At 55.8% G+C, this 24,867-nt stretch overlaps 1 protein-coding gene across 3 annotated transcripts in view; it reads left to right on the forward strand.

The window, feature by feature from the left end:
* Positions 1-24,867, forward strand: part of PDE2A (phosphodiesterase 2A) — a 92,347-nt gene that overhangs the window by 55,884 nt on the left and 11,596 nt on the right. For all 3 annotated transcript variants that reach the window (XM_059133498.1, XM_059133515.1, XM_059133506.1), the window contains 11 exons: positions 4,483-4,572; positions 8,613-8,701; positions 15,600-15,709; positions 16,793-16,848; positions 22,055-22,114; positions 22,724-22,898; positions 23,090-23,142; positions 23,327-23,401; positions 23,517-23,558; positions 24,101-24,169; positions 24,408-24,538. In XM_059133498.1, coding sequence (XP_058989481.1) covers positions 4,483-4,572; positions 8,613-8,701; positions 15,600-15,709; positions 16,793-16,848; positions 22,055-22,114; positions 22,724-22,898; positions 23,090-23,142; positions 23,327-23,401; positions 23,517-23,558; positions 24,101-24,169; positions 24,408-24,538 — 950 coding nt within the window. The remainder of the gene's footprint in view (positions 1-4,482; positions 4,573-8,612; positions 8,702-15,599; positions 15,710-16,792; positions 16,849-22,054; positions 22,115-22,723; positions 22,899-23,089; positions 23,143-23,326; positions 23,402-23,516; positions 23,559-24,100; positions 24,170-24,407; positions 24,539-24,867) is intronic.

Raw genomic sequence — 24,867 nt, forward strand, 5'->3', positions numbered from 1 at the left:
TACCAAGGTCCACAGAGAGACCCCCGGGCCACACAGGAGACCTAGCACAAGTAGAGCTGGATAACTCAGTCTGTATGGCCAGTCCCTGTAATACAGCTCGAGTCTTGGGAGGAACTTGACCATTGGATTTGATGTTACTACTTTCTTCTAGGCCACCAAGAGGCATGATGAGGCTTCCTTCCGGAAAGGGAGGGCTGGGCTCGAGGTCCCAGGCAGTGGGGAGAGCAATAGGAGGGTTTAAAGAGGTGGGAAAAGACACAGAGACTCATGAAGATAAGATAGGAGTGCAGCTTGTGACAGTGACCCTGACCTTCAAGATGGTCCCTGCATTAGTCCCTGCACAGGAAACAGCAGAAGAACTCAGGCCAAGGTCTTAGTTCTAAGGCCCTCCCCTCCTACCTCAACAAGTGCAGAAATGCTGATCTAGCTACAGAACTGGCCCCCGAGGAGCCCTGACTCCTAACAGACTCCCCTTTCTTCGTACCTGGAGTGAAAGCCCAGTGTTGAGGGGCAGGGAGAGGCAGTGTCTTCAGTGCTGCCTGGCCCTCTCTCCAACTACAGAGCTGTGGGTAAGGAGCCAGAGAAAGCAGGAAGTCACCAGCCAGCTAGCCATTCTCACTGAATTCAACCACAAAACTCTACAACTATCTGTTGCAGAGCTGGAAGGACCCATTTTTACTAATGAGCAAACTGAGACCCAAAAGAGGAAAGGGGCCTGCTAAGGTCACAGTTTCTGTCATCAGTCTGGGACAGTCCTGGAAATTGCCGCTCTTTTCTTTCTTCTTTTAATTTAATTTCTATTTTTTAATATATATTTTTAAGATTTTATTTATTTATTAGACAGAGATCACAAGTAGGCTGAGAGGCAGGCAGAGAGGTGGGGGAAGCAGGCTCCTCGCTGAGCAGAGAGCCAGATGAGGGGCTCGATCCCAGGACCCTGAGATTGTGACCTGAGCTGAAGGCAGAGGCTTTAACCCACTGAGCCACCCAGGCGCCTCTTGCTGCTCTTTTCTACACACCACACATTCTCCCCTGGGGTCTGGGAAATTGCCTGGTGGTTATGTCGATATTTATACTGAGGTTTGTTCCAAAAAAACTGAGAGGGCAGGAAATGTGACCTCCTTCACCCCACTCTGAGCCTGGGCCGCTGCGCCCACGCGCATGTGTGTGTGTGCGCGTGTGCACTCATGTCTAAGTATTTGCGTGTGTGCCTTGTACATAGGGTTGTGTTTCTATCTGTGTGCAACCACGTTTGTGTGAGGGTGTGGCATGTATGTTGGACAGAGGCATGCGCGTTCTCAGCTGCTCCCACCGATTTTCCTGGGCTTTGGGATCAGAGCCGTTTCCTTTCCTGAGCTGATGCGGTGGAGGTGAAGTTGCTTTGAGATCTGGGTAAGATTCAGGGCTTGAAGGCCCCTGAGAGCCAGGTATGAGAATGATCTTCCCAGTGGCTGTTCCTGCACCCCACACTCCTACTCCTGGGGCAGGCAGGGCAGGGCCAGGCCAGGAGGAAGATGGACAGAAGGATGCCGGGCAGGGAGCCTCAGGCTTCATCGGCCATGTCTGCTTCTAGCTAGCTCTGGCCAAGGCTGTGAAGCCCCTTTCTGCCACAGCCTAGACTCTCCTCAAATTTCCTTTCCTGTCCCTCTGTCCCCACCTTTATCCTGCCCTTAGTCTGAAAAGTCACAGAAAGCTGACCAATCTGAAGAAAGGCCAGACAGGCACCCACCAATTCCAGTAAAGGACAGGCCAGGGCAGCCCCCAATCCAAGTAAAGGGCAGGTAGAGGAGCCCACCAATTGGAACAAAGGACAGACTCTCCTCTCTAAGGCCCTGGGGAGGGAGCTGGGGGCCAGGCACCGAGCTGGAGGCAGAACCAACCCGGGCTGGAGAGGCGGAGACCTGGGCTGCGAACCAGCTCTGCCTGACTAGTTGCCTGACCATAAATGGGACATTGCTTCTCTTTGAATCTCGGTCTCCTCATCTGTCAAATGAGGAGACGAAGCTGTCCCAAGCCTCCCCACCCCCCCAGCCCTGCACCAGAGCTCACTCCATCACCTTGGCTGCTCTTCTCCAACTTCCACAGCATACACACATCAGACTGCACCAGAGGCCAAGAGCCCCAGGGCTCTGCTTGTCTCCCCCCACCCCAGCCCCGCCTCCAGGCAGGAACAGGCGGAAACCAGCACCACCTTCTGAGGAGGCCCCAACCTGGGAGCCGCAGCCTGAGGACCCTGGGTTGGCAGACTTAATTTTGGGATTATTTAGGACATGAGTTCTTTCTCCCCTCTTTTAATCTGCAGAATTGACTTCAAAAGGCCACAGTAGCCTACCTGTATGTTGTCTGCACAGCTGTCCTCCTGTCCCCACCTTCGTCCTGCTCTTAAGTCTGAAAAGTCACAGAGGGGCACCTGGGTGGCTCAGTCTTTTAGCGTCTGCCTTTGGCTCAGATCGTGATCCCAGGGGCCTGGGATCAAGCCCTACATCGGGCTCCCTGCTCAGTGGGAGGCCTGCTTCTCTTTCTCCCACTCTGCCTGCTTGTGTTCCCTCTCTTGCTGTGTCTCGAAGCCAGAAGGAAATGGCTGCCCCCGCGTGAACCTCTGTGTGTGCCTGGTGGATGGGCTTGGGTGTGCTGCTGGGGGCTTCTGTGGAGAAGTGAAGGTCTGTAGCTTTGTGGCCTGGCGTAGGGTGCTGAGCACGTGTGACGTGTGATCGGGAATGCCTAAGGGTTAAAGGACAATTAATCCAGTGGGGGGGATTCTAATGTTCGGAACCAGCAGCTTCTGATGTCCAAGGGCAGAGATCTATTTCCGTGACCAAAATGTGTCTTCATCCTTGAGCAGCAGGAGGGGCTGCTGGGGCTGCTGGGCTGCTGGTGGGAGGCTGGGGTGCGGGGAGAGCAGTGGGAAGTGAGCATTCGGGGAGAAAGTCCACTGCAGCTGCCCACTCCTGGGAATCCAGAACTCGGTGGCAACAGGGATGAGGGGGAAGACTGAAGCCAAGAAGACACACGGCCGAATGCTGTAGCTAAAGCCTGAACCCCAGACTTCTCCTGGACTCCAGCACATGACTCCTCTCAGTGGCCTCTGAAAAATGGACCCTGAGTCAATTCTTGCCCACCCTTAGGGACAGGCAGCTCACCTCCTCCCTCTTTCCTGGTGGCCTCTTTCTATGTGGTGTGACTCTGCCTAGAAAATGTCCTTCATCCCACTGGGCTGAGGCCAGCCTCCTTTAGACCTGTGAGTCTCCAGCCTGTCTCTGGGGCCATAGAGTCCTGTCCTGCTGCTCAGGAGAGCCTGAGAGATTGGAGTCAAAGACGGAGACCCATGGCTCTGCTCTGCAGTAGGCTGGGCACCCCCAGGTCCTCCAGTCTCAGCCACATGCAGGCCTTGGTTTCTGGTTCCCTCCTTACATGGGTAACCTGTGAATGAGTCTCATCTTGTCCTTACTTGAGAAGAAGTGCACATGGGTAACCTGTGAATGAGTCTCATCTTGTCCTTACTTGAGAAGAAGTGCACTGGAGATGATCTAATCCACCTGCAGAAGTGGGGGAATGGTCATCTTCCCTATTCGGGTTAACAGATCCTTATTAATATGGCCTGCAGTTCCCGCATTTTAATTATTACCAGCCACATATACACTATGGGTTCATGCGAGCTTGTGGTTCACTAAGACCCTCAACCTCGTAACATTTTTATATGAATGGGGGCCAAGCCATGTCTCCTTCCTCCTACGGTTAATCATTTTGCTTTTTGAACACAGACCTGGCCATCCACAGAAAAGAACTTCAAGGGCTAGCGGGGAGGGCATGGGTGAGTGGATGGTGTGAGTCATGAGCCTGCCTTGGCCCTGGATCCCCTGTTCCATTACCTTTCTTTTTGATCCCTGCGGCTCAGCCAAGTTAATAGAGTGAGAAGCATGGACCTTTCTTGTCTCTGTTCCGGCTCTCCAAGGACAGGACTGTTCCTGGGATGGGAAGGCTGTGAGGCTGTCAAGGCTGGCTTCTCCTTCCTCCTCTATCCTGCCACGGGCTGGCCCAACTGTGTTTCTCCCACCTGTGGGCTCATCGCTTGGACTGTTGCTACTCTCCAGGATTCATATTGGAGGGTTTTTGGTTTGCTTATTTTGCTTTGTTTTAATATGGAAGGTTATGCTTTCCTTACTATGCTAGAATTTTCCTTGGCTAAAGGACAAGAGGCCTGGGGGTGAATCTAGACTTGAACTTTTAATGTACTGTGAATACTTTGCTAAGCCCCTGACCCTTCTCTGAGCCCCTTTCCCCCTGTTACTAAGAAGAGTGGACCTGGATGCACTAGGACCTTAAGACTTGTTGAATTCTGAAATTTTAAGATCCTGGGATTCAAGTGTCTGAGAGCCTTGGGCTCTGGTTTAAGCGGGGAGTTTGTGCTCCTAGCGGTCTGGGCCGTTGGGGCTGCCCTGGTCTGCCTGGAAAAAGCCCTCACTGCCCTTTCCTCTCTTGCAGGATGCTTTGCTGAGCCTGGGCTCCGTCATCCACATAGCGGGCTTCCGGCAGGCTGTCAAGGAGGCCCTCTCGGCTGTGCTCCCCAAAGTGGTAGGTGCCTTGGCCCACATTTTCCCCCTGGCCCCCAAACCTTTGCCCAGCTCCTTGCTGTACCTGACATAAGTTTGAGAAGGAAGGAAGAAGCAGGGGCCCTGTACCCAGGGCCTCTCGTAGGGAAGTGAAGGTTTTGAGTAAGTGTTCCGAGAGGGTGTCCTGAAAGAGAAGGTCTGAAGCTAAGTACCAGAGAATGAACTTGCATAGGAATTCTGAAATGTCAGGGGCAGACAGGAACTTAGAGCTTAATTGGGAAGATCGTGTCTCGAATAATGGAAAGGATTCCCCCGGGATAATAGCGAGAACACAGTGGAGTCAGCTGGGCTTTGGAATATGTAGCAAAAGAAGTTGAGGGTAGGCGTGCAGGAGAACGTCCTTGATGCCAAGTACAGGAGTTGCTAGAGTGAGAGGCACAGCTTTGTTGAATGAGTCTGTGCGAGGTGAAGTATCCTGCCCAGAGATAGGAGGCTAGACAAGATGACCTCTAGAAACCTTTAGACTTCTCTCTGACCTATCCCAACACCAAAGATGGTTGTAGATTGAGGGCAGATGGAGGACAGCTGCTTAGGCCCATGGTCACCTGGCCCACTTGGTTGTCTGGCCCAGAGTGCCTTGCTGAGGGGACTGTGTTCCTCATGAGGAGGGGAGGTCTGAAACTGCTAAAGGAGCATGGAAGTCTTCTTGGAGGAGGAGACACCTCAACTGGGTCCCCAGAGCCTGGAATCTCTTCTTCCCTACTCCAGACCCAGCCAAGGGCAGCCTCTGCCAAAATGTGACACCCCTCACCCCACCACTCCCCACCCCCACCCTTGCAAGTCCACCATATCTGAATCTGCTTGATTAATGAACCTCCAGAGGCCCGGGGAGAGGGGGTGACTCACCCAAGGTCACACAGCATGACAGGGACAAATGGGGCTTGGCACCTAAGCATCCCCATTCTCTCTCCTCAGCTCTGGCTTCTCAAACCTTCTAGAAGTTCAGAGCCCGGGAGGAGGCCTAATGAGTGAGTTTTATTGAGCGTGAAATTGGTAGGAAGTGGGTGGTGTGTTGGCGCCCCAAAATAAATCCTCCCAGAGAAGGATAGGACTGAGGGAACATCTGGCCTGGGATGGAGAAACATCTGGAAAGGAGGGGCTGGGGAGGCTAGCAGGTCAGCATCTGCAAGGGTGGGCCCCTCTGTGGCCATGGAGGCTGCCCTGGGAGGGGTAAGAAGAAGGCGACTAGTTAGGTCTCCACAGGCAGGGTGCTTGGTTGTTGTGCCAGCATAGATGCCCAGCACTGGATTAATTGTATCCCCAGACCTGGGGGCTTAGAAGTCAGCTGTGGTCCAGGCCATTAGGTTCCTGGGAGAGTAGGACATGTCTACCTTAGCTCGTCCAAGAGACCTGTATGAGCTAAGGGACCCCGGCTTTGGGGAGCTATGGTTTAACTGCAGGAAGGGTCTCAGGACACCCCCTCTCCTGGAGGCGTCCCTCCTCCCCCCACCCACTTCCCCCACCCCTGCTAGAGGGGTGGGGACATGGGAAATGTGATCCGCCCCAGGGAGGGGTAGATGCGAGGTAGATGAGAGGTCTCAACTGCCCACAGGGGATGAGGGGAGATGGGAGATCTTCTCTGCCCCCTGAGAATTAGAGGGTCTGGTTTGCCCCCAGGGAGTTGGGGGAGGATTGATGGGAAGGGTCCACTCTGCCCTTAGGGAAGGGTGAGGAGATGAGAGTGTCTGCCCCCTAAGAAGGGAGGGGAGAGGACAGCATCTGCTCTGCTCCCAGGGAATGGAGGGGGTGGGGAGATGGAAAGGGTCTGCCTGGGCCCCCAGGGAGTCGGGGAGATTGGAGACCTGCTCTTCTCCCAGAGAAGGGAGGGATGTGAAGGCGTCTCTGCTCCCCACGGAGTGGGGGAAGGGGGGCACTGGGGGAGGGGTCTCCATACTCCCCCTCGGAGGAGAGCCACCGCACCTGGCCCTCTCATCAGCACCCATTGTGGCAGGCAGCCCCGAATGCAGATGGTGCTGATGTGTCTGCGATGGTTCCCTCCTTCTCTCCAATAAACTCAGCTAATTTTAACCCAGAGGGCTGGGAGTGAGGGGGTGGGAGGCAGAGGGACATCCGGAAGCGAGGAGGATCTGTCCTCCCTGCCTCCCCACCCCCAGGGTAGCCACCTCTCTCTCTGTCAGGGCCAGGCTCTCCGTGTGACCCTGGATGCTGGGGCTGGGGTGTCTCCTAACCTCTTTGGGCCCGATCCCTCAGGCCCCTCCCAGGCTGCTGCAACGACTCGAGGAGCAGACGGAGGCAGGATACAGATGAGAAGAGGCCTCCCTTGCACTGATTTCTCCATCCCTGAGCTCCCTGCCCGGACCCTTTTCCTGGAGGACAGGGGGCCTCCAGGCCTGGCCAGTGCCTGCCCCTCACACTCGTCCGGGCCCTGTCATCCCCAGCCCACACCACCGATGAACTGGCTCGGGTTCTCTGGAAGTAGGACTGGAACAACTCTTGGGACTGGGAGGGTGAGGGCAGCCAAAGACCAGAGTGACTGGCAAGACTGTGGACTCTCACAGTGGCGAAAGGGCAGTGGCTTCGACTGGATTCTACACTTACTGCCACACTTACTGCCGGTGGCCTTCAACACCCAGCTCCGGTGTTACCTCCTCCAGAAGCCCTCCCTGATAGCATCAGCAGAGAGGAGAGAACTCCCTTCCCCTCCCAAGAAAACAGTGTCCCTCAAGACACTTAGCTCAGCATGCAGGGGCCCCTAGCTGGGCCAGGGCATCCGCTGGGCAGCCCTGGCCTCTGTGTCTCCCTCTGCACCTAGAGTGCAGGGCCTTGGGACGCTCACTGAGGCTGTGCTGAGTTGGGTGTGGAACCCTCGGGTAGCCAGTCCTGCTTGGAAGGGATGTGGCTTTTCACCCATGGGTCACTGAGGGCAACAGCTTCTGCCAAAACATGGCCTGGAACTGAGGCCAAGACGGTTCTGGGCCCTTGGGGAAGGCACATTGACAAGCTGAAGACTTGACAAGCTTCGAATAGAGCTTTGATCTCACTCTAGGGAACCATCATTCCAAAAGACGCACCTGCTCCTATCTCTCAGGGCTCACAGCAGCCTCCCCGAAGCTCTGTTTCTAGGCCCTGCTGACCCCAAGGCCACCTCCTGTGCCCCCTACCTCCACTGCCAGTTCTATAAATACTCTGTGCTCTTTACACTGCATATTTACAACTCGGCCCAGGCCCAGAAGCCATTCTTCTATGCCTCACCCATTCCCCACATGTGTCTAATTTTCCCAGAAGTTAGTTTAAGATCACCTCTTCTAGGAAGTCCTTCTGGCTTGAGTCACAGTGTGTGGTTTCTTGTAGAATTGTTTGTGTCTCTGAGGTCTGAGGTCGTGGGGGAAGCTTCCAGGGCATTCTGAGCCCCTCCTGCCATGCAGCCCTGGATGGATCACTCTGTTGACTACTCTGTTATGGTTCGCTGAGACGAGTCACAGCAGGGAAATCTCTCGGGGTGGGGGGTGGGTGGGATTTGTCTGCACCTTTGGCCCTTTATTTATTTTTTTTTTTAAGATTTTATTTATTTATTTGACAGAGAGAGATCACAAGTAGGCAGAGAGGCAGGCAGAGAGAGAGGAGGAAGCAGGCTCCCTGCTGAGCAGAGAGCCCGATGCGGGACTCGATCCCTGGACCCCGAGATCATGACCTGAGCCGAAGGCAGCGGCTTAACCCACTGAGCCACCCAGGCGCCCCCCTTTGGCCCTTTAGATTCTCGCCCCAGCACTTTGGATTTGGGGTGATAGACAAGGAAAGCCAGCAGGGTCATGGGTCAGGGTCAGGGTCAGCCTGCCCAGAACCCCTCCAGGAGGAAAGGGTGCTTACAGGAGCTCTTCCACCCTGGCTTCAAGTTAGACCTCACCTGGGGAGTGAAACCAAACAGATGCCTGAGCCCACTGCCAGAGGATCGGTGACCTTGTCACCCAAATCTGCATCAGCCCTGGGACAGGGCAGCCAGGAGGGCTGTCTGTAGGATCTCACGAGTGCCTTCTGTCCTAGGAGACTGTCTACACCTACCTGCTGGATGGGGAGTCCCGGCTGGTGTGTGAAGACCCCCCTCATGAGCTGCCCCAGGAGGGGAAAGTCCGGTGAGCCATTCTGTACCTGCTGCCTCTCCTACAGTCAAGGATCTCAGGCCTGGGGGACCTGCCAAAGTCAACTGGTCTGACTTTCCCCATCTGCCCTTGACCTCAGCTTCCCTGCCAGCTGGGGATCCTTGGCTGGGTCACTGACTCCCCATAGAGGAGAGAAGCGATGTCTTTTCTCGTGTTGTGTTGTGGTAGTGGACAGCACAGGAAAGTACCCAGTGGTAGTTTTTCTTCTAGAAACCTAGAGAGCTCCTTGGAATTGCTACAGCTTCTCAGAAGGTCAGGGCTAGAGTTTATCATTAGACCCTCAGCAGGCTCTGAGACCTGCCTGGGAGGTTCTCACCAAATCCCAGAATGCTGGGACCTGTGGGAGCACATGGTATCAACCCTGTGTCCGCAAGCAGGGAGATCAGAAACAGGTGTCCGGCTGTGGCTTCTGAGTCCCAGTGCTTGGGTTCAAATCCCACTTCCCTTTTACTAGCTGTATAACCTAGGGCAAGGTACTCAACCTCTCTGGGCCTCAGGGTTCTTGTTTGTAACTGCCAATAATGATAGTTACTTATATCATAGGGTTGTTGCAAGGATCAAATGAGTTTAACACAAGTGAAGCCCTTAAAAGGGCTAAGCATCTGGTTTTGTTTTTGGCAGGATGGAATGTTGGAATCCCTGACCTTAGGAACACGGGTGGGATGCCTGGTGTGCTATGGTCCCCTGATACTTCTGAGCCTAAATTGAATTCAGCTTCCTTATCTTCCTCCAAAGATGTGTCCCAGGCCATGTACCTGGTATGCGATAGAGCCAGGCCTGGGACACATTCTGGGACACATTCTCCTGGCTCCTGTCCATTCAGGGGACAGTCAGGGGAAGTGGAGCTCATCAGATGAGACAGTGTTGACAGGCAGGAGTGCTGGTCCAGAGGAGGTCAGGCCGCAGAGGACATGATCACTGCCTTCTCAGTACCGCAGGGCCATTGTGGGCCCAGGGAACATGAGGTCATAAGCTGAGGGCTGAGTGGGCACCAGTGGGGTGTTACTAGAAGGCAGCACTCTACTCCCTGATGGGGAGGGCTTTTCCAACAAGCCAAGGCTTCCAGGAATATGGCTTTTTCAGGTAGTAGCTGAAGCCAGCAAGACACATGGCAAGACCTCCTTTCACGGAGGTCATGGAAAGAATTGCTGTTGGAGCTGCTGGAGACCCTGGTCCTGGGGATGCTGGTGGTCTTGAGGGCCCTCCTGGCACTTGGGACCCTGGATTCCAAGACGCTGGCCTCTCTCTCCAGCCCTTCCCCCTCGGAGAGGCTGGGGCCTCTCCAACAAGCCAGAGCCTTCTCACATCCTATTCTCCCATTTTGTTCCTCTAGGGGATGGGTGGCAGGTGACCCTCTCCTCTTCACCATCTCTTGACAGCTCCTTCCCTCAATGACTGCGCCATGCCACTCTCTGACTTCTACTGTCCCATCTATAAGATGGCAGGATAGGACTGGCAGGTCTCCGGAATCTTATGGAAGAAGAATGCTTGTAATATCCCCTTTCCTTCTCAGAGCCAGCAGCCCTACTACTAAGAACTCTGCTTTATATATGATCTTGCTCCACCCAGCAGGGTTCCTTCTAGTGGCCGGGGAAGGCCTTCCTGGGAGAGGGTCGCAGGACCAAGGGCCCAGAAGGCAGGAAGGGAGCATCCTGCTGGTCGGCCCTCCCTTCTGAGCCCAAGAATGCTCCCCAGAGGCTTTCTGCTGTGAGGAGGGGTGGGGTGGGGTGGGGGGTCTGCGGTCCAGGCATCTTGGAGAGCTCTCAGATCTTCTGCACCTCTCAGGATCCCCCAACTACCGCCCACTACCTTCAGATTCTGTAAAGCTTTTGGAAAAGATAAGGGGGGCACGGTGGAGGGGGAGAGAGGTGGTGGATGGCAGTTAAAAGTGAGTATTACAATGCAATTAGCCCAGAGTTCAGTGGAGATGGGGAGGTGAGCGCCTGCTGGGAGACTGGCCTCAGAAATCCCAGGAAGAGGCCAGCAAGGGGCCAGGGGAGTGAGGCAGCCTGCATCCCAGGTGACACAGAGTTCAAAACTCATTCAGGTCAGCAAGGATTAGGGGTGAAGGTTTACGTCAGTCTTCTCTCCTGAAATCTTTGCTTTGCCACACCCCCAACCTCACATCTGGCACTGAGTCCACCTCCAAGGTCAGGGCTAAGACCTAGCTAGGTATGTGGAAGAGGGAAGAGCACCAGATGGGCCTGGAGTCTAGCCCGGCCCCGTCCCTGACTCCCTGTGTCCACTTCTAAGCCTGTTTTCTTCTCCCTAGAAGAGATAACAGTAGCACCTGTCTTTTGAAGAGATGAGATCCTGGATGCCCAGTGCTCCTCCCAGTGCCTGACACAAGTCTGAGCTCAGTGGTTGCTGATTGCCCTCCACCCCAAGCCCCAATTTACTCATCAGGGTGACCTTGAGAAAATTTTTACTTCCCTTCCGGCTTCAGTCTTTTTCTATAAAATGGGTGAGGCTGGGTACAGGGTCCTTCCAGTGGTGACCCCTGTGATTCTGGCCCCAGTGGAAGACTGGACAGCTGCTTCATCCAAAGGTGGGGCCCGAGGCTCTGGCTGGGCCCAGTGGAGGGGGCACCACTCCAGGAAACCCTGGAGGGCTGGCAGGGCTGGGAAACAGCAGCAGGTGTGAATAGAGGTGGGTCATAAAGACAGATAAGGCCCAGGGAGGAAGAGGACAGGCTCAGTGTGGTGTGAGGACAACAGGGGAGATAATCCAGGGGGAATGGGGAGACCCCTCGTGTCACTGTCCTCCACCGTGGGCTCACAGGTCCCCAGTTTCATCCCCACAATGTGGTTTGGGTTCCCTAACCCCTCATGCTGCCTCAGGCCCTCTTCTCCTGAGTGAAGTCCTTTCCAGGGCGGCTCCATCTCAACCAGTCACACTTCCCTGATTTCTCCTGGCCAGCAGGAGGCGCTCTAGGAGGCCTGCTCCATATTGCCCCCATCCCTGAGGAAGCTCCAGTTTCCAGAAAAGGTGTTCCGGCTGTGGTAGCCTCCCTCAGGGATGGGTCTTTCCACAAGAAAAACCATGGGCTGGGCATCTGGGAGACCTGGGATCCAGGAGGGTGTGGCTGAGACCCCACCACCACCACCACCCTAGGGCAGTAATTGCTCTGGGCCTCTGGGGATTCCTGGGGGAGAGCAAGATGGAACACTGCAGTGTGTGAGGGCTGGTCCAGCTCTGAATTCTAGGGGTTTGTGGGGAGGGCCTCCTGGAAGACTGCCTGCAGAAGGGCCTTCCGGGAACTCTTCGTCGCCCTCATGTTGGTGCCCCTTCAATCTCCCAGCCTATTTCAGTCCCCAGCCCTGCCGCCTTCCTCCTCTTATTGTGTCTCCTGCCATCTTCAAGCCTCTCATTATCCGCTGCTGGTTGCAGCAAAGTCTGGGGCTTTTCAGCTGCCACGGGGACACCCCCGCCCACAAGAGCCCAGCTGCTTGTCTCCCTCTGCTACCATTTGGGGGTCCCAGGGCCCAGTCTTGAGAAATTTCTTCCTCAGAGCTGACCTGTTCCTCTTTCACTGCAGAATCTGTGTTCCTCTGATTTGTGTCAAGGGACACATGGAATAGTCTGTCCCTGTCTCTGGAGTCTCCCATTCTGGGAGAGGGAGAGGAAAGGGTCCAGGTCCTGGACTGAATCATAATTTATCTCCAAGAGAGATGAAAATTCAGAGTGAGGTTGAGGCCCTGGAAGGTGGGGGTGGGGTGGGGTGCTCAGTAAAGGGGATGGGGCCTCACCAAAGACGGGGCTCAGTGGAGTGGGAGGGGGCCTGGGCACTCAGCTCTTTCCAGGCCATTGACCCTCCCAACAGAGAGCTTTTTTCTCTACTCTTGCCACTAAACAAATAATTGTTAAAGGGATGGAACTGTCATAAAGTCCACGCCCGTTCCTCTCCCCACTCTGTGCCCATCTGTCTTTATCGTAAGTGGGGCAGCCATGACCACCCAGGCACCAGACCTGAGTCATTAGCCTTCAACCTGGACAGCTGGCCCCCGGGCGTGGAGTCCCCTCACCCCTCACCCTCAGCCTGGCAGCTGGGTAGGAGGACAGAGGAGTCAGCAAGGGAGAGGAGGCAGGGTGGGGGAGGGGGCCCTAAGGTGAGGGAGGAACCACTGGGGTGTGAATATAGACAAAGCCCTCAACCCCATCTGGTTTGAGGAGACTCAGCCTGGGCACTTCCCTTCGTCTTTTAGTCCATGGGTATCTTTAAAACCTCTAGGGGGACAGCAGTTCCAGGAAGGGCTTGCATGGGTGTGGGCTGGGGTGAGCATGGCCCAGCACAGACCTGCCTGGAACTATGGGACGTCGTCAGGCTGGGGAGGACAGATTGCAGAGCAAGGTGCCAAGGTGAGGGGACTCCTCTGGGTTTAGGCTCCTCAGAGGCCCCAGTGCTCCGTGAGAGATCTGGGCTCAGTCAAGGTTGATCTGCCGCAGCCCCGCCTCTCCTCTGCTGTCCAGGGGCCACTGAGACTAGATGCCCTCACTGCCAGGACATTTCCAGTCTCTCAGATTCTCCCTGTCCAGTGAGAGTTTTATCCAGCAGCTAAACTGATCAGGCTGAAAGCAAACATGACCTTCACCTTCCCTTACTCAAGTCCATCCTGGGGCTCCCACTGCCCTCAGGATCATGCCCAGCTCCTCGGGACCCTGTCCAGCCTTGCTCCCTGCTGTCCAGCCACACTAAACTCCTTGCAGTTGGGCCATTGAGCAGACAAACGTTCTTTCCCTCCTCTGAGCCTCGACACATGCCGGTCCCTCTGCCTGCACCTCCCTTCCTGTCTGCCTTGAAAACCTCTGCATGTTCTTTAGGACCCAACTCAGCATCGCCTCCTCCAGGAAGCCTTCTCTGACACTAACGCCATGCAGGACAGTTGTGAGATGCATGGAAGGTGGTTCACTCATTGGATGGGGGAGGTGAGGAAGAGGGAGGTAGCTGGGACAGTTTGTGGACAAGCTTACAGGGGACCCAGTGGGTTGTTGTGCCTCCTTATGTGGTGGAGAGAACAAGTTCAGATTGGGACTGGGTGCCTTTGACGACATCAGGGACATCCAGGACCGGCTTCCAGGAGGCTGTTGGGTATCGGAGGTCTCATGAGAGTGGGACCTGGAGTCAGGAAGCCATGAGCACAGAAGAGGGAGTTTTGTGCAGAAGAAAGGCAGAGGATAGACTCTTGTCAGGCTCCCGGGGTGGGGTGGGGAGGCACCAAGCAAAGGCAGCTTCTGGTCTGGGCAGGGGTTTGGGAGGTTGGGAAAGGGGGAGTGAGGGGTCAGGGGGATGTAGCCCCTTGGTTTACAGACCAGCGACATAAGGACCAGTGCCATCTTGTGGTTGCCCAATAACCAGACTGCAAGAGGCCAAGTGGCTGGGTGGGCTCAGTAAGAGGGGGTTTGGTTGAGGGTCATGGAGGCAAGCCCCTGCCTCCAGGAAGCCCCAGTTTTCAGCAATTGATTCATCAGGAAATGTGGCTACATTGCTCTCCTGTCACCCTAGATTCCCATTCCCTATTCCCAGCTGTATAGAGCAGAGCTGGAGACTAGCTCTCCAGGAGCCTCATGGTCGTAGGGCATGAGGGCTAGAAGGTAGGAGACACCACTGGGTTCTTGTAGATTCTGAATCAAGAGGCCAGGAGTGAATGGATCCAGCTCAGAATGCTACATGACCTTTACCAAGAGGTGCAACTTCTTTGCCTTTGATTTCTCTAGAGGCCTCAATCTGATCGGGAGACTTGGAGGCCACCCCGCCTCTCTTATCCTCATCTGGCTTTTGCTTGGCCCCCCCTAGTGACCCTGATGGCCACACTGGTGTCCCAGCCCCCCAGGCTTCTCTTCTCTTCAGGTCAGGCAGTTCCTGCAAACACAATTAAGTGGAGGCAGCATGAGGGATGAGGAACCCAGGACATTTAATCATCATGGAGGGACAGTTGGTGAAAAATCAGGCACTTAATTAAGCAGGAAGAGCTAGAGGCCAGGGGAAAGCTAGTATGTGTGGCGAGGGCAGATAGAAGCTCATTCTTCCTAAACTAACTCCCCTCCCCACCCCTCCATCACACCTACGCCCATTCATGCCGATCCCGTTGGAAGCTCAACCCCCTCAGGTCTTTAGGAAGGTTTGAGCACATTAGGGCTCTGGTGCCAAATGCCTGGGTTCAAATCCCAACTCTACCACTTATTAGCCCCGGGACCTTGGATATGTTCTCAACCTCCACCTGAAAATGGAAATGATAATATTGAATTCATGGGATTTCTGGGAATTCCAAGTTAAACCAGACGTGTTGCTTGGATTGTGCATGGCACATGGGGAATGTAGGATAAAATTTAGTCATGACAGCTATCGCTGGAGTCCTCCTGTGCTTAGCACCACAAGTTGCTCTAGAATGTTTTCTTTTTCTTTTTTCTTTTAATTGAAGTATCATTGACACACAGTGTTACACTAGTTTCAGGTGTATAGAAGGGCTTTCTGAGGGTAGAGATGGTTAGGATTCTACTCTACTCCATACTCTTTCTCCCTGGAAGGCTCAGAGAGGCAGATCCCTTGCCCCAGGTCAAGTAGTAGCCACAGCAGGATTTCAGAGCTCGGTAGCCTAGCTCTGAGCCCTTGCTTGACTTGCTCTGGGGGACCTGCACTGGGCCCCAGGGTTCCAGCAAGGGGCACCAGAGGCCAGACTGTGGCTGCCTGCCCCTCTATGTGGCGGGTCAGTGTTCCCATCTCTTTTATTTGTGTCCTCCTTGTGTCCACCCTACAGCAGTTCAGATTGTCTAGATCCTTGCAGATGTGCAGGGTCGAGCCGGCTGTGTGTCCTCAGGTCAGGGTCTGCTCCTTTTTGATCCGGGGACTGAGAGGGGAGGGTGTCCTTTTCAGAGAGGCTGTGGTCTCCCGGAAGCGGCTGGGGTGCAGCGGACTGGGCCCCACAGACCTGCCCGGGAAGCCGCTGGCCAGGCTGATGGCTCCACTGGCTCCTGACACCCAAGGTAAGGTCTGGGACCTGGGCAGGGGCAGGGAGGGAGGGACTGTGGCCCTGCTCCCCAGATCACGTCTGTCTTCTAGCTCTGTCTTCATCTCTGTCTCCTTCTTTATCTTGCTCTGTGTCTCCAGCAGTTCCTCCATCTAATTCTCTCTCTGTTGTGCTACTAACCTCTTTGAGCCTCAGTTTCCTGATATGTAAAATGGGGATGAGAGAACCTGCCTTGAGGGGGTGTTTTTTTTTTTTTTTTTTTTTTAGAGAGAATCTTTTTTTTTTTTTTTTTTTAAGATTTTATTTATTTGTCAGAGAGAGCGAGCAAGAGCGAGCATAGGCAGACAGAGTGGAAGGCAGAGTCAGAGGGAGAAGCAGGCTCCCTGCAGAGCAAGGAGCCCGATGTGGGACTCGATCCCAGGACGCTGGGATCATGACCTGAGCCGAAGGCAGCTGCTTAACCAACTGAGCCACCCAGGCGTCCCGAGGGGGTGTTTTGAGGAGAAACAAATGAGATAACGGACGTTAAGGGCCTGCCACATACTAGGGCTCAGTGGCCAGTGGCCACAGTGATCATGCGCTTGTGTCTATTGCTAGATGGGCTGCGTTGTTGTCATGCTCTCTCTGTCACTGTGTCTGTTTTTCTTTCTCTTCTTCTCCACGCCCCCTGTCCGCCATGTCTCTCTGCCTCGTGTCTCAGTCCCTCTAGGTCTCTGTCCTCTGTCTCGATGTGGAAAGTGCACAAGACTGGGAGTCAGGAGACCTGACTTGCTGTGTGATCTTGGGCAAGTCACTTCCCCTTTCTGGACCTCAGTTTCCCAATCTGTAAAATAGGGGTGCTCAGCCTTACCTGCTTCCTGCCCTCTCAGGGTTGCTGGGGGGGTGGGGCTCACAGAAGAGTTGTGAAGTGAGGGGGCTTCCTTCCATGCAGGGGACATTGCTGTGGTTGTTCTGTTGCTGCCTCAGGACCCCCTGTCTCTCTGGGTGTCTCTGTGTCTCTGTGCCAGCCTCTCTGTCTGTGTCTTTGTCTCCCTCCCTGGGGCTTGGCTCTGTATCTCACTGGCCCCGCAGGACTACCTCATTGCCCTCTCCCCCTCAGTGCTGGTCATGCCGCTCGTGGACAAGGAGGCTGGGGCTGTGGCAGCTGTCATCTTGGTAAGAACAGTGTGGGGTGGGATTGGGGGAGAGAGGAACAAGGGAGGAACAGGGGATGGAGCCCGTGTGTGTGTGTGTGTGTGTGTGTGTGTGTGTGTGTGTGTGTAGAGCAGCAAACTGGACTGGAGTGGGGGAAATGGGGATCTGGGAGGAGTCTGGGTTTTTCCCACACCCCAGCTCTTCGCCTTACCTTGAATGGGCAGGACGAAATCATCGGCCCTGTCAGCAACATTCAGAGATATGTACGAGCCTCTTGTACTTCTCAGCCTGATTGGAGCTATCTGTGCAACCCTGACCTTGCTTCCTCTTTGGCATCCTCCCTGCTGGGTTAGGGGCAGGGGGCTGTGTCCACAGAAGCCCTGACAGACACTGAGGAAGGGAGGACATGTTGCCGACAAAAAGAGTCAGTGGGGGAAGGCCGGCCAGATTCCCGTGGCTGGAGCTCAGGAGCATGAGGGGGGCCCACTGGGAGGGGCTGCCTGGGAAAGCATCCAGCCCCATCGCTGATGCTGGCGACGTTGGGCGGGCTTCCTGGAGGGGGTGAGGGAGGGGAAGGGGCTTCAACGGCAAAGGGGGGATGCGCTGCTTGGCGGGGCGGGGGTGTGTGGGGGAGGAGCCGGGGGTAGTGGGATGGTGGGCAGTCAGGCAGGGAACCCGGGCCCAGGCTCCCCCTGCCCTCTGCTGCCCCCTGGCGGAGCTCACCAGCTTTCTGCTCCACCAGCCGAGCTTGGCTGAGCCTAGTGGGGCTGGCTCAGCCACTCTTTCAGGCTCTTCTCGCGTAAATCAAATCCTCCTGTCCTAGGAACCGAGGGTTGGCGCCCCCCAATGGCCATTATTGGCGGGTCGGCTTCACCGAGGCAGCCACAACCTCAATAAGGCTCAGACCTGGGGGCGCGGACAGATGAAGAGGGGGTCATCTTGCGCCCATGGGACTCCTCCCGAGCTCATTAAAACGGAATTAAAGGTTTCCGAGGCGCCTGACCTTTCCGGAGCTGCTGGCGGGGGAGGGCAGTGGGAGTGGGGGCCGGCCGCGGGGAGAGGGGGAAGAGGATAGGAAGGAAGGAGTGCTTGGCTTGGTCTCCTCGGCGCCCCATCTGCCTGACTGAGGGAGCCGTCGGCCCCTCGGTTTCTCCCGCAAGCTGCTCCCCCACCCCCAGCTTCTGTTCCCGCAGGGGACGGATCTGCTGTTGGCACAGAGTTCTTTCTCAGCGCGGCTTCCCTCCCTCTTTTGGTCCCAATCTGTGCCAGAGCGGGTGGCTTGGAAGAGGCCCAGGGCTGGGGGCAATGTGCAGAGGTGGGCGGTGGGAGGGGGTAACTCGGTGGCCCACCTCTGAGGGAGAAGAGTCTGGGGGTGGCAGGTTGCTGAGAAGGATTTCCTGTGGCGGTCTAGTGAGGGCCGGGTCAGAAGGGAAGCCACTCCAGCAAGAGGAGGACGTTTGGAGTTTGTTCATCTTGCCGGCAGGAGGATGGCTGCCATGACCACAGCTCAGCTTGGCTCAGGTTGGACCTGGAGTCCAGGTTTCTGCCTTCACCTGCGGGAAGAAAGGCCTGTGTGTATATGTGTGTTGTGGGCTGCGGAAGGGGAGGCGGCCAGCCTTACTCACATTCAGTACACCCTAGAAAACCTGCTCTGGGCATCCAGGCTGGGTGCTGGGGCAGAGAGCCGAGTGAGACCCATTTGGGCCTTCTAGAAGCTCCATCTGGGGGAAGGCAGGCACAGCCTCAGGTGACCACTGGCCAAATGAAATAAATGCTGCTGGCAGGTGTTCTGGTGGCAGAGGCTGGAGCACCAAGGGGTGTCTCATAGTGGAGGTAGCAATTGAGTGGGGCTTTGGAGCATATGTAGGAGGTTGACAGGCAGAGAAGAAGGGAAAGGATATTCTAGGAGTAAACAGCATGAGCCAAGGCAGGGTGGGGAGAAGGGTGGTTGGGAGAAAAGTGATCCTGGTGAGGCTGAGGCTTGGGGTGCACGGTGCTGAGCAAGATGTCACCTGGGGCTCTGGTTGCCAGGAGAAGTTCCCGACAACTAGCTTCCCACTTCCTCAAAGGCCCCGGGCAGCTCTTTTTTTTTTTTTTTTTTTTTTTCTTTAAGAGCTCTTGAAAAGTACTTAAATTATTCAGTCTGCCTCTCCTCCAAGCCTGTGCCTCAGATAGAAGTGCAATTCCCCAGGACACCCCTCTCCCCAGTGCATGCACATCTGCTAGGCCCTGTGTCCCCCTGGATCTCACATGCTTCCAGAGGCAGCACAGGCTGCCCCTGACATCCTAGCTACAACCAGATCCTGACAGCAGAGGGCCGAAGGGTAAAGAGGATGCCACAGGGCAGAGATTCACTAGCTGATTCACCAGCTCCATCCTCAACAAGCCCCACTCCTTTCTCAGACTCTCTGCTCTTGGTATCCATTTATCCATCCTTCCATCTGTCCATCCATCCTCCTGCCCATCTATCAGTCAAAGACCCATTTCTCGGGCATTGCCAGGCATGGTGTGCTAGGTGCTGCCAACAGAGCAGTGACTGACCCCTGGCTTCGCAGGTCATACAGCCTGGAGGTGTTGGGAGACAGACATCAAACAAGTGAACCAAACAGGGATAGAATTGCAAATGCTGGCAAATGCTGGCAAGGAAACAGGGAGCCCTGCAAGGAATATTGGTGCCTGATGGAGATACTGTGGGTGGAGGGCTGTCTGAGGACTGTGCCGGCCAGGTGCGGGGCTGTGTGGCTGAGTGCTGGGCGTCTGCAGCTCAAGGTACCTGAACGGCAGATTCTTCGTGTGCAAAGAGTCCTTACCTCTGTTCTTTAGTTCTGGGATGAGAAGTCCCAGGAGAGGGTGGCCCTTGGTCCCTGGCATCGGATGCATGATTTGTGACTATGCTTCCCGAATCCCGCTCTGGCAGCCACACCGGCTCCTTAAATGAGGACGACATGTTCATGCGCTTAGCCACACTGAACTTGGTGAGGGTGAGGGGTTTGAGGGCTGTGCTGGGCTTTCAACCCTCTCTGCAGCCCCAGTGCCCACAACTGAGTGTTCCCACGGGGCCCCAGACACACTCCCTGATTAGTAAGAGTAGGCTGCAATTGTGTGTTCCTGTGGGTGAGCAAAAAGCCATGCATGAGTGCTGGTGATTGTATGTTTGCCTATGGGGGAGCAGGAGTGTGTGCATGGCTCTTGGCTATGTGAACCCAGGTGTCCTGTGTACGGGTCTGAATGTGCCCATATGGATGGTGTGTATGCTGTGGGTGTGGGTGTGTGGATGCCTTTGAGTCTGGGACTCTACTCCATGTGTGCCCACACGCCTGAGCATCTCCATGGGAAAGTGAGCGTAGGGGTGGGTGCTGAGGCTTTTCAGGAGAATGTGTGTGGGCTCATGCATAGGCTGGGTGGGGATGGGCTGAGGCAGCCCAGGAAGCTGCGCTGGAGTGGGGGGTGGGGGGGAGTCCAAGGGGTACAGGAGAACGTCCCTGTCTCCAGCCTTCTGAAGCTCTCCTTCGGTCTCCCAGCTCTGTGTTGGCTCTAGGCTGTGTTGAGAACCCAGGAACTGGTTGTCGCATAGTCCTGGAGGGGTCCCAATCTTCCCTTTTCCTGAGAGATGGGTCCAGGTGGAAGGAATAAGAAGGATAGCCTCCCCCATCTACTAACAGTAAAATACTGACATGTTTATGTAAGCCATTCACAGATCAACCATGCTCCCAGCCTCTTTCAACTCCCTGTCCTGCGGGAGTCCTAGATGGTGGCACTTTGTCCAGAACTTAACCTTCAACAACCATCTCTGGTCCACAGATGCTAGAGTCTGCCATGGATCCCCAGTACAGTGAAGCTAAAGTCCAATTCCTTCGCCTTGCACTCAAGGCTCTTCCCCCTGTGGCACCGTGGATCCTACCCCCACCCTGGTCGTCCCATCCCCATGCCACCTCTTAGCCAGTCCTGCCAGGACACCCCTGGCTACAGTGTCCCCTCTCTTCAGGCTCCACCTGTCCTCCCCATACTTCAGTGCCAGTTCTTGAAGCTCCCCTAATGCCCTTCCCCTCGGAGCCCCCACAACCCTGAGGTTCCCACCCACACCATCTGCCCTCTCCTACTTCCTCAGGTCTGAGGTTCTGCACCCCACCACTTGCATCCCCCACTCCATCCCACCCCAGCCAGACTGTGAGCTTTCTGAGAACCCGTTGGGCTCCTCCTCTCCATCTGCTCCAGGCAGGGGACCTAGAGCAGAGGCGGATGGGGGCTGCTGCGTGGGGAGGGAGGATGAAGGAGGGACCCCAGTGCAGTCACTGTGGGGAGCCCTGCAGGTGGCAAGCAGCTCTGAGTAGGCACAGGAAGCTGGTGACGCAGGTGGGGAGCCTAGCTAGCAGGGCCTGCCGTGGGCTCCCAGACTGCCCCCCCCCCCGCCATTTTCTTACCAAGTGCCCATCCATGCAGGGGTCAGGGAAGAGTGTTCACAAAGGATAGAAGATGCGCTAAGGGTATTCCTCATGATTGACACGGGGAAGTTGGATGATAGATGATGGGGGGTGGGGTGGAAAGGCTGAGAGTGGATCCTGAGAGGGGAAGGTATGGGCAGACAAGGGGAGGGAGTGAATGGTGCTCTCCCAGACTCTGCCACTTTCTGCTGTGTGACCATGGGCAAGGCAATACAACCTTTCTGGGCCTTGGCTCATGTGCAGGATGGAAGCTGGTGAGAATCCCACATGTGTAAAGCAAGCACTTTATCACTCCTTTCAACCATTCTCCCAACCTTCCTCCCAAGTTCTTCAGGCTCGGCAGATGCATCATAAATGTTGAAACTCTTCCCTTACTGCAGACTCCAGGGCAGCTCAAGCCTCAACTCGGAAAGTATGGAGTTGGGGGCTGAGGCTAATACCACTGATTCCATAATCAGAGCCTAAGGAGCTCCATGGACTGGGAGATGGAAAGGGGTCCAAGGTCACTCCCCCCTTTCCCTCACTGGACACCTGGGTTGTGCTGTTAATGGGACCGTGTCTGAAAAGGCAGAGATCTTTCTTTGGATTAGCCCTAGAAGGCTTCCTGGAGGAGGGGATTTTCCTGGAGTCATCTGCTTGGTCAGAAGGATAGGCTTATCATTGAGGCCCACAGATTGGGGGGTGGATGTGTTGGTAGTGACAGTCCTGGGCATGGTGACTTGTCCTGGGCATGGGATAGGAGCCTCGGGGAGGTCACAGGTGGTCCCCCTCTCTTATTCCTTCAGGTGCACTGTGGCCAGCTGAGCGACAGTGAAGAGTGGAGCCTGCAGGCGGTAGAGAAGCATGTGAGTGGGGGTAGGGCCGGGTAAGATGGGGGCTGCTGAAGACCTCACCACAACTGGTAGGAAGATGATCTGGCCGGGGAACTGGACAGACCTGGGTTCCTGTCCACCATCTTTGGGCCATGTGACCTTGAGCAAGTCACTTAACCTTTCTGGGCCTCAGTTTCACATCTGAAAATGAGGATGAGGATAGCACGGACTTGCTTATTGTACAGTGAGATAAGGCAAGTCAGATACCTTGTCAATACTTAGGAAGGACTATGTACTTAATGATCCTGAGACTTTAGGAGTTTGTGACTTTAACAAGGCCTTCCAACTCCCTGAGTGCCAGAGAAGCGGAGAAATCTGACCCCGCCCTGTCTAGTAAGAGCCTGGGGGCCAGCCAGGGGGACAAACCCTGTCCCTAGCTGTTCAAGGACTGAAGGATGCACCTGGGGCACTGGGAGCCTACGGGTGGGTGGAGTGCTAAGGGCTGAATTGTTTGGGACGGGGGGGGGGGGGGGGGGGGCAAGGAGCACCGCAGGACGACGGAGCAAAGGCAAAGGTCTCCAGGCGGCGGCGAGCGTCGTACAGGTGGGGCGAGTGACTCGCTGACCACTCGGCTTGTCCCAGACCCTGGTGGCCCTGCGAAGGGTGCAGGCCTTGCAGCAGCGCGGGCTCGGCGCGGCCTCCGAAGCGGTCCAGAACCCCCCGGCGGCGGCGGCGGCGGCGGCGGCGGCGGCGGCGGCAGACCAGAAGGGCGGCGTCGCGTACACCGACCAGGACCGGAAGATCCTACAGCTGTGCGGTGAGGACCCGGCGGGGCCCCGCGGCCCGACAGGATCTAACCTGGAAGGGACGGGCCTATGGGGTGGGGCGCGCCCGGGATGGGGGACCGGAGTGGCAAGTGGAAGGGAGGTCTACAGGCCGGGCCGGCAGGTGGAGCACCCCTGGGGGAGTCGATGAGTCTTCCCTCTGCCCCGCGCCTCCCCACTGCAGGGGAACTCTACGACCTGGACGCCTCTTCCCTGCAGCTCAAAGTCCTCCAATACGTGAGTGCACGTGCTTCTCCCCCGCCCCCGGTGGTCCTCCAGGGACCTAGGGCCCTTCTCAATCAGATTCCGGCGCCCCGCCCTCCCTTCCTCCCACCTGAGGAGCCTCGGAGAGGCGAGAGGGTGGGCAGTGGGGGTGGCCCCAGATCCGCGGTCAGCCGCTCCCTTGGTCCCTGCCTCTCAGCTGCAGCAGGAAACCCAGGCATCTCGCTGCTGCCTCCTGCTGGTGTCCGAGGACAATCTCCAGCTTTCCTGTAAGGTGAGGGCCCAGGTCCACTGTGGATTAGAGAGGGGGCCAGAGACCCGGGGACCTGGGTCTCCGAAGGGAACAGCCTTGCCCACCCTTTAACTGGTGCCTCCACTTTGCCCCTCAGGTCATTGGAGATAAAGTGCTACAGGAGGAAACCAGCTTTCCGGTGAGTCCCCCGTCCCTCCTCAGTGTTGGGAGTCTGTGGAAGGAGTTGGGCCAGTGAGGGGCCCAGGGAGCTGGCCACAGAGAGGGGGATCTCTGCTAGAATCTCTTGGAATCTGCTGGAAGTATCTGGATCTTGAAATATATTTAGAAATGTTATGAGAGATAACAATCTGTCATGAACAGGATCCATTAGGAGAGATCTCTTACAATCTATAGAAAAGCTTACTTGGGACCAGTTCACTTCTGTTGGAATATTTCTGGATTTGGCTCTCTTAGAATCTGTTGAGTTCCACTCTCTGTGGAGTTTGCTTTTCTCTCTTCTAATTAGGGAAGACTCTAATGTCATCCGAAGGGGATTCTGGTCAAGAGCAGAACTTCTCTCCACCACACCTTCCACCCCAGCTCCCCAGTATTGACTCTATCCACCGTTTGGATTTACTGAAGAAGTTGCTGGAACTTCCAGACTTGGGAGGGGGGTTGAATCTGAGGTCACCTGACCTTGGAGAGAGCGGGGCCCTGACTCAGCCTCTTCTCACTCCCCAGCTGACAACAGGGCGCCTGGGCCACGTGGTGGAAGATAAGAAGTCTATCCAGCTGAAAGATCTCGCCTCTGTAAGCCATGGACTGGCTGGACTGGGGGAGGAGGCAAAGGGACAGGGTCTCTGGAAGAAGGCAGCTTGTGAACGGGGGAGACAAGCCCCAGGGACTTTCTTCCAAGCCACCCCCGTGTTTAGTCCTTCCCATTCTGCAGGAGCCCTTTAGAACTGCCTGTTGCAGGGTGTGGTGGTGGGCTTCGGACAAAGCACATTCCCTCCCTCCATCCCTACCCTGACACCCTTCCCCTTTGCAGGAGGATGTGCAACAGCTACAAAGCATGTTGGGCTGTGAGCTGCAGGCCATGCTCTGCGTCCCTGTCATCAGCCGGGCCACTGACCAGGTGGTGGCCTTGGCCTGCGCCTTCAACAAGCTTGGAGGAGACCCGTGAGTCTTGGTTGGGTGACGTGGATCAGGAGGTGGAGCTGAGAGGCTGGGCAGGGCTTTGCTTGGGCCACGGTGAGGGAAAGGCTCCAGGCAGGGGACACTGTCCCAGCAGTGGTGGGCCAAATGGTTTGTTGGTGCAGGAGCCTAGGGGATTCTGAATGTGCTGCAGCTTCTTCTGGCTGAGACACAGGTCATTGGTGACTCTCCGTCACCCATTTTGGCTTATTTAAAATCATGTTGAGGGGTGCCTGGGTCACTGAGTCCATTAAGCATCTGCCTTCAGCTCAGGTCATGATTCCAGAACCCTGGGATCGAGCCCCACATTGGGC

Source organism: Mustela lutreola, chromosome 1 (assembly GCF_030435805.1).
Source record: "Mustela lutreola isolate mMusLut2 chromosome 1, mMusLut2.pri, whole genome shotgun sequence".
Taxonomy (NCBI): Eukaryota; Metazoa; Chordata; class Mammalia; order Carnivora; family Mustelidae; genus Mustela; species Mustela lutreola.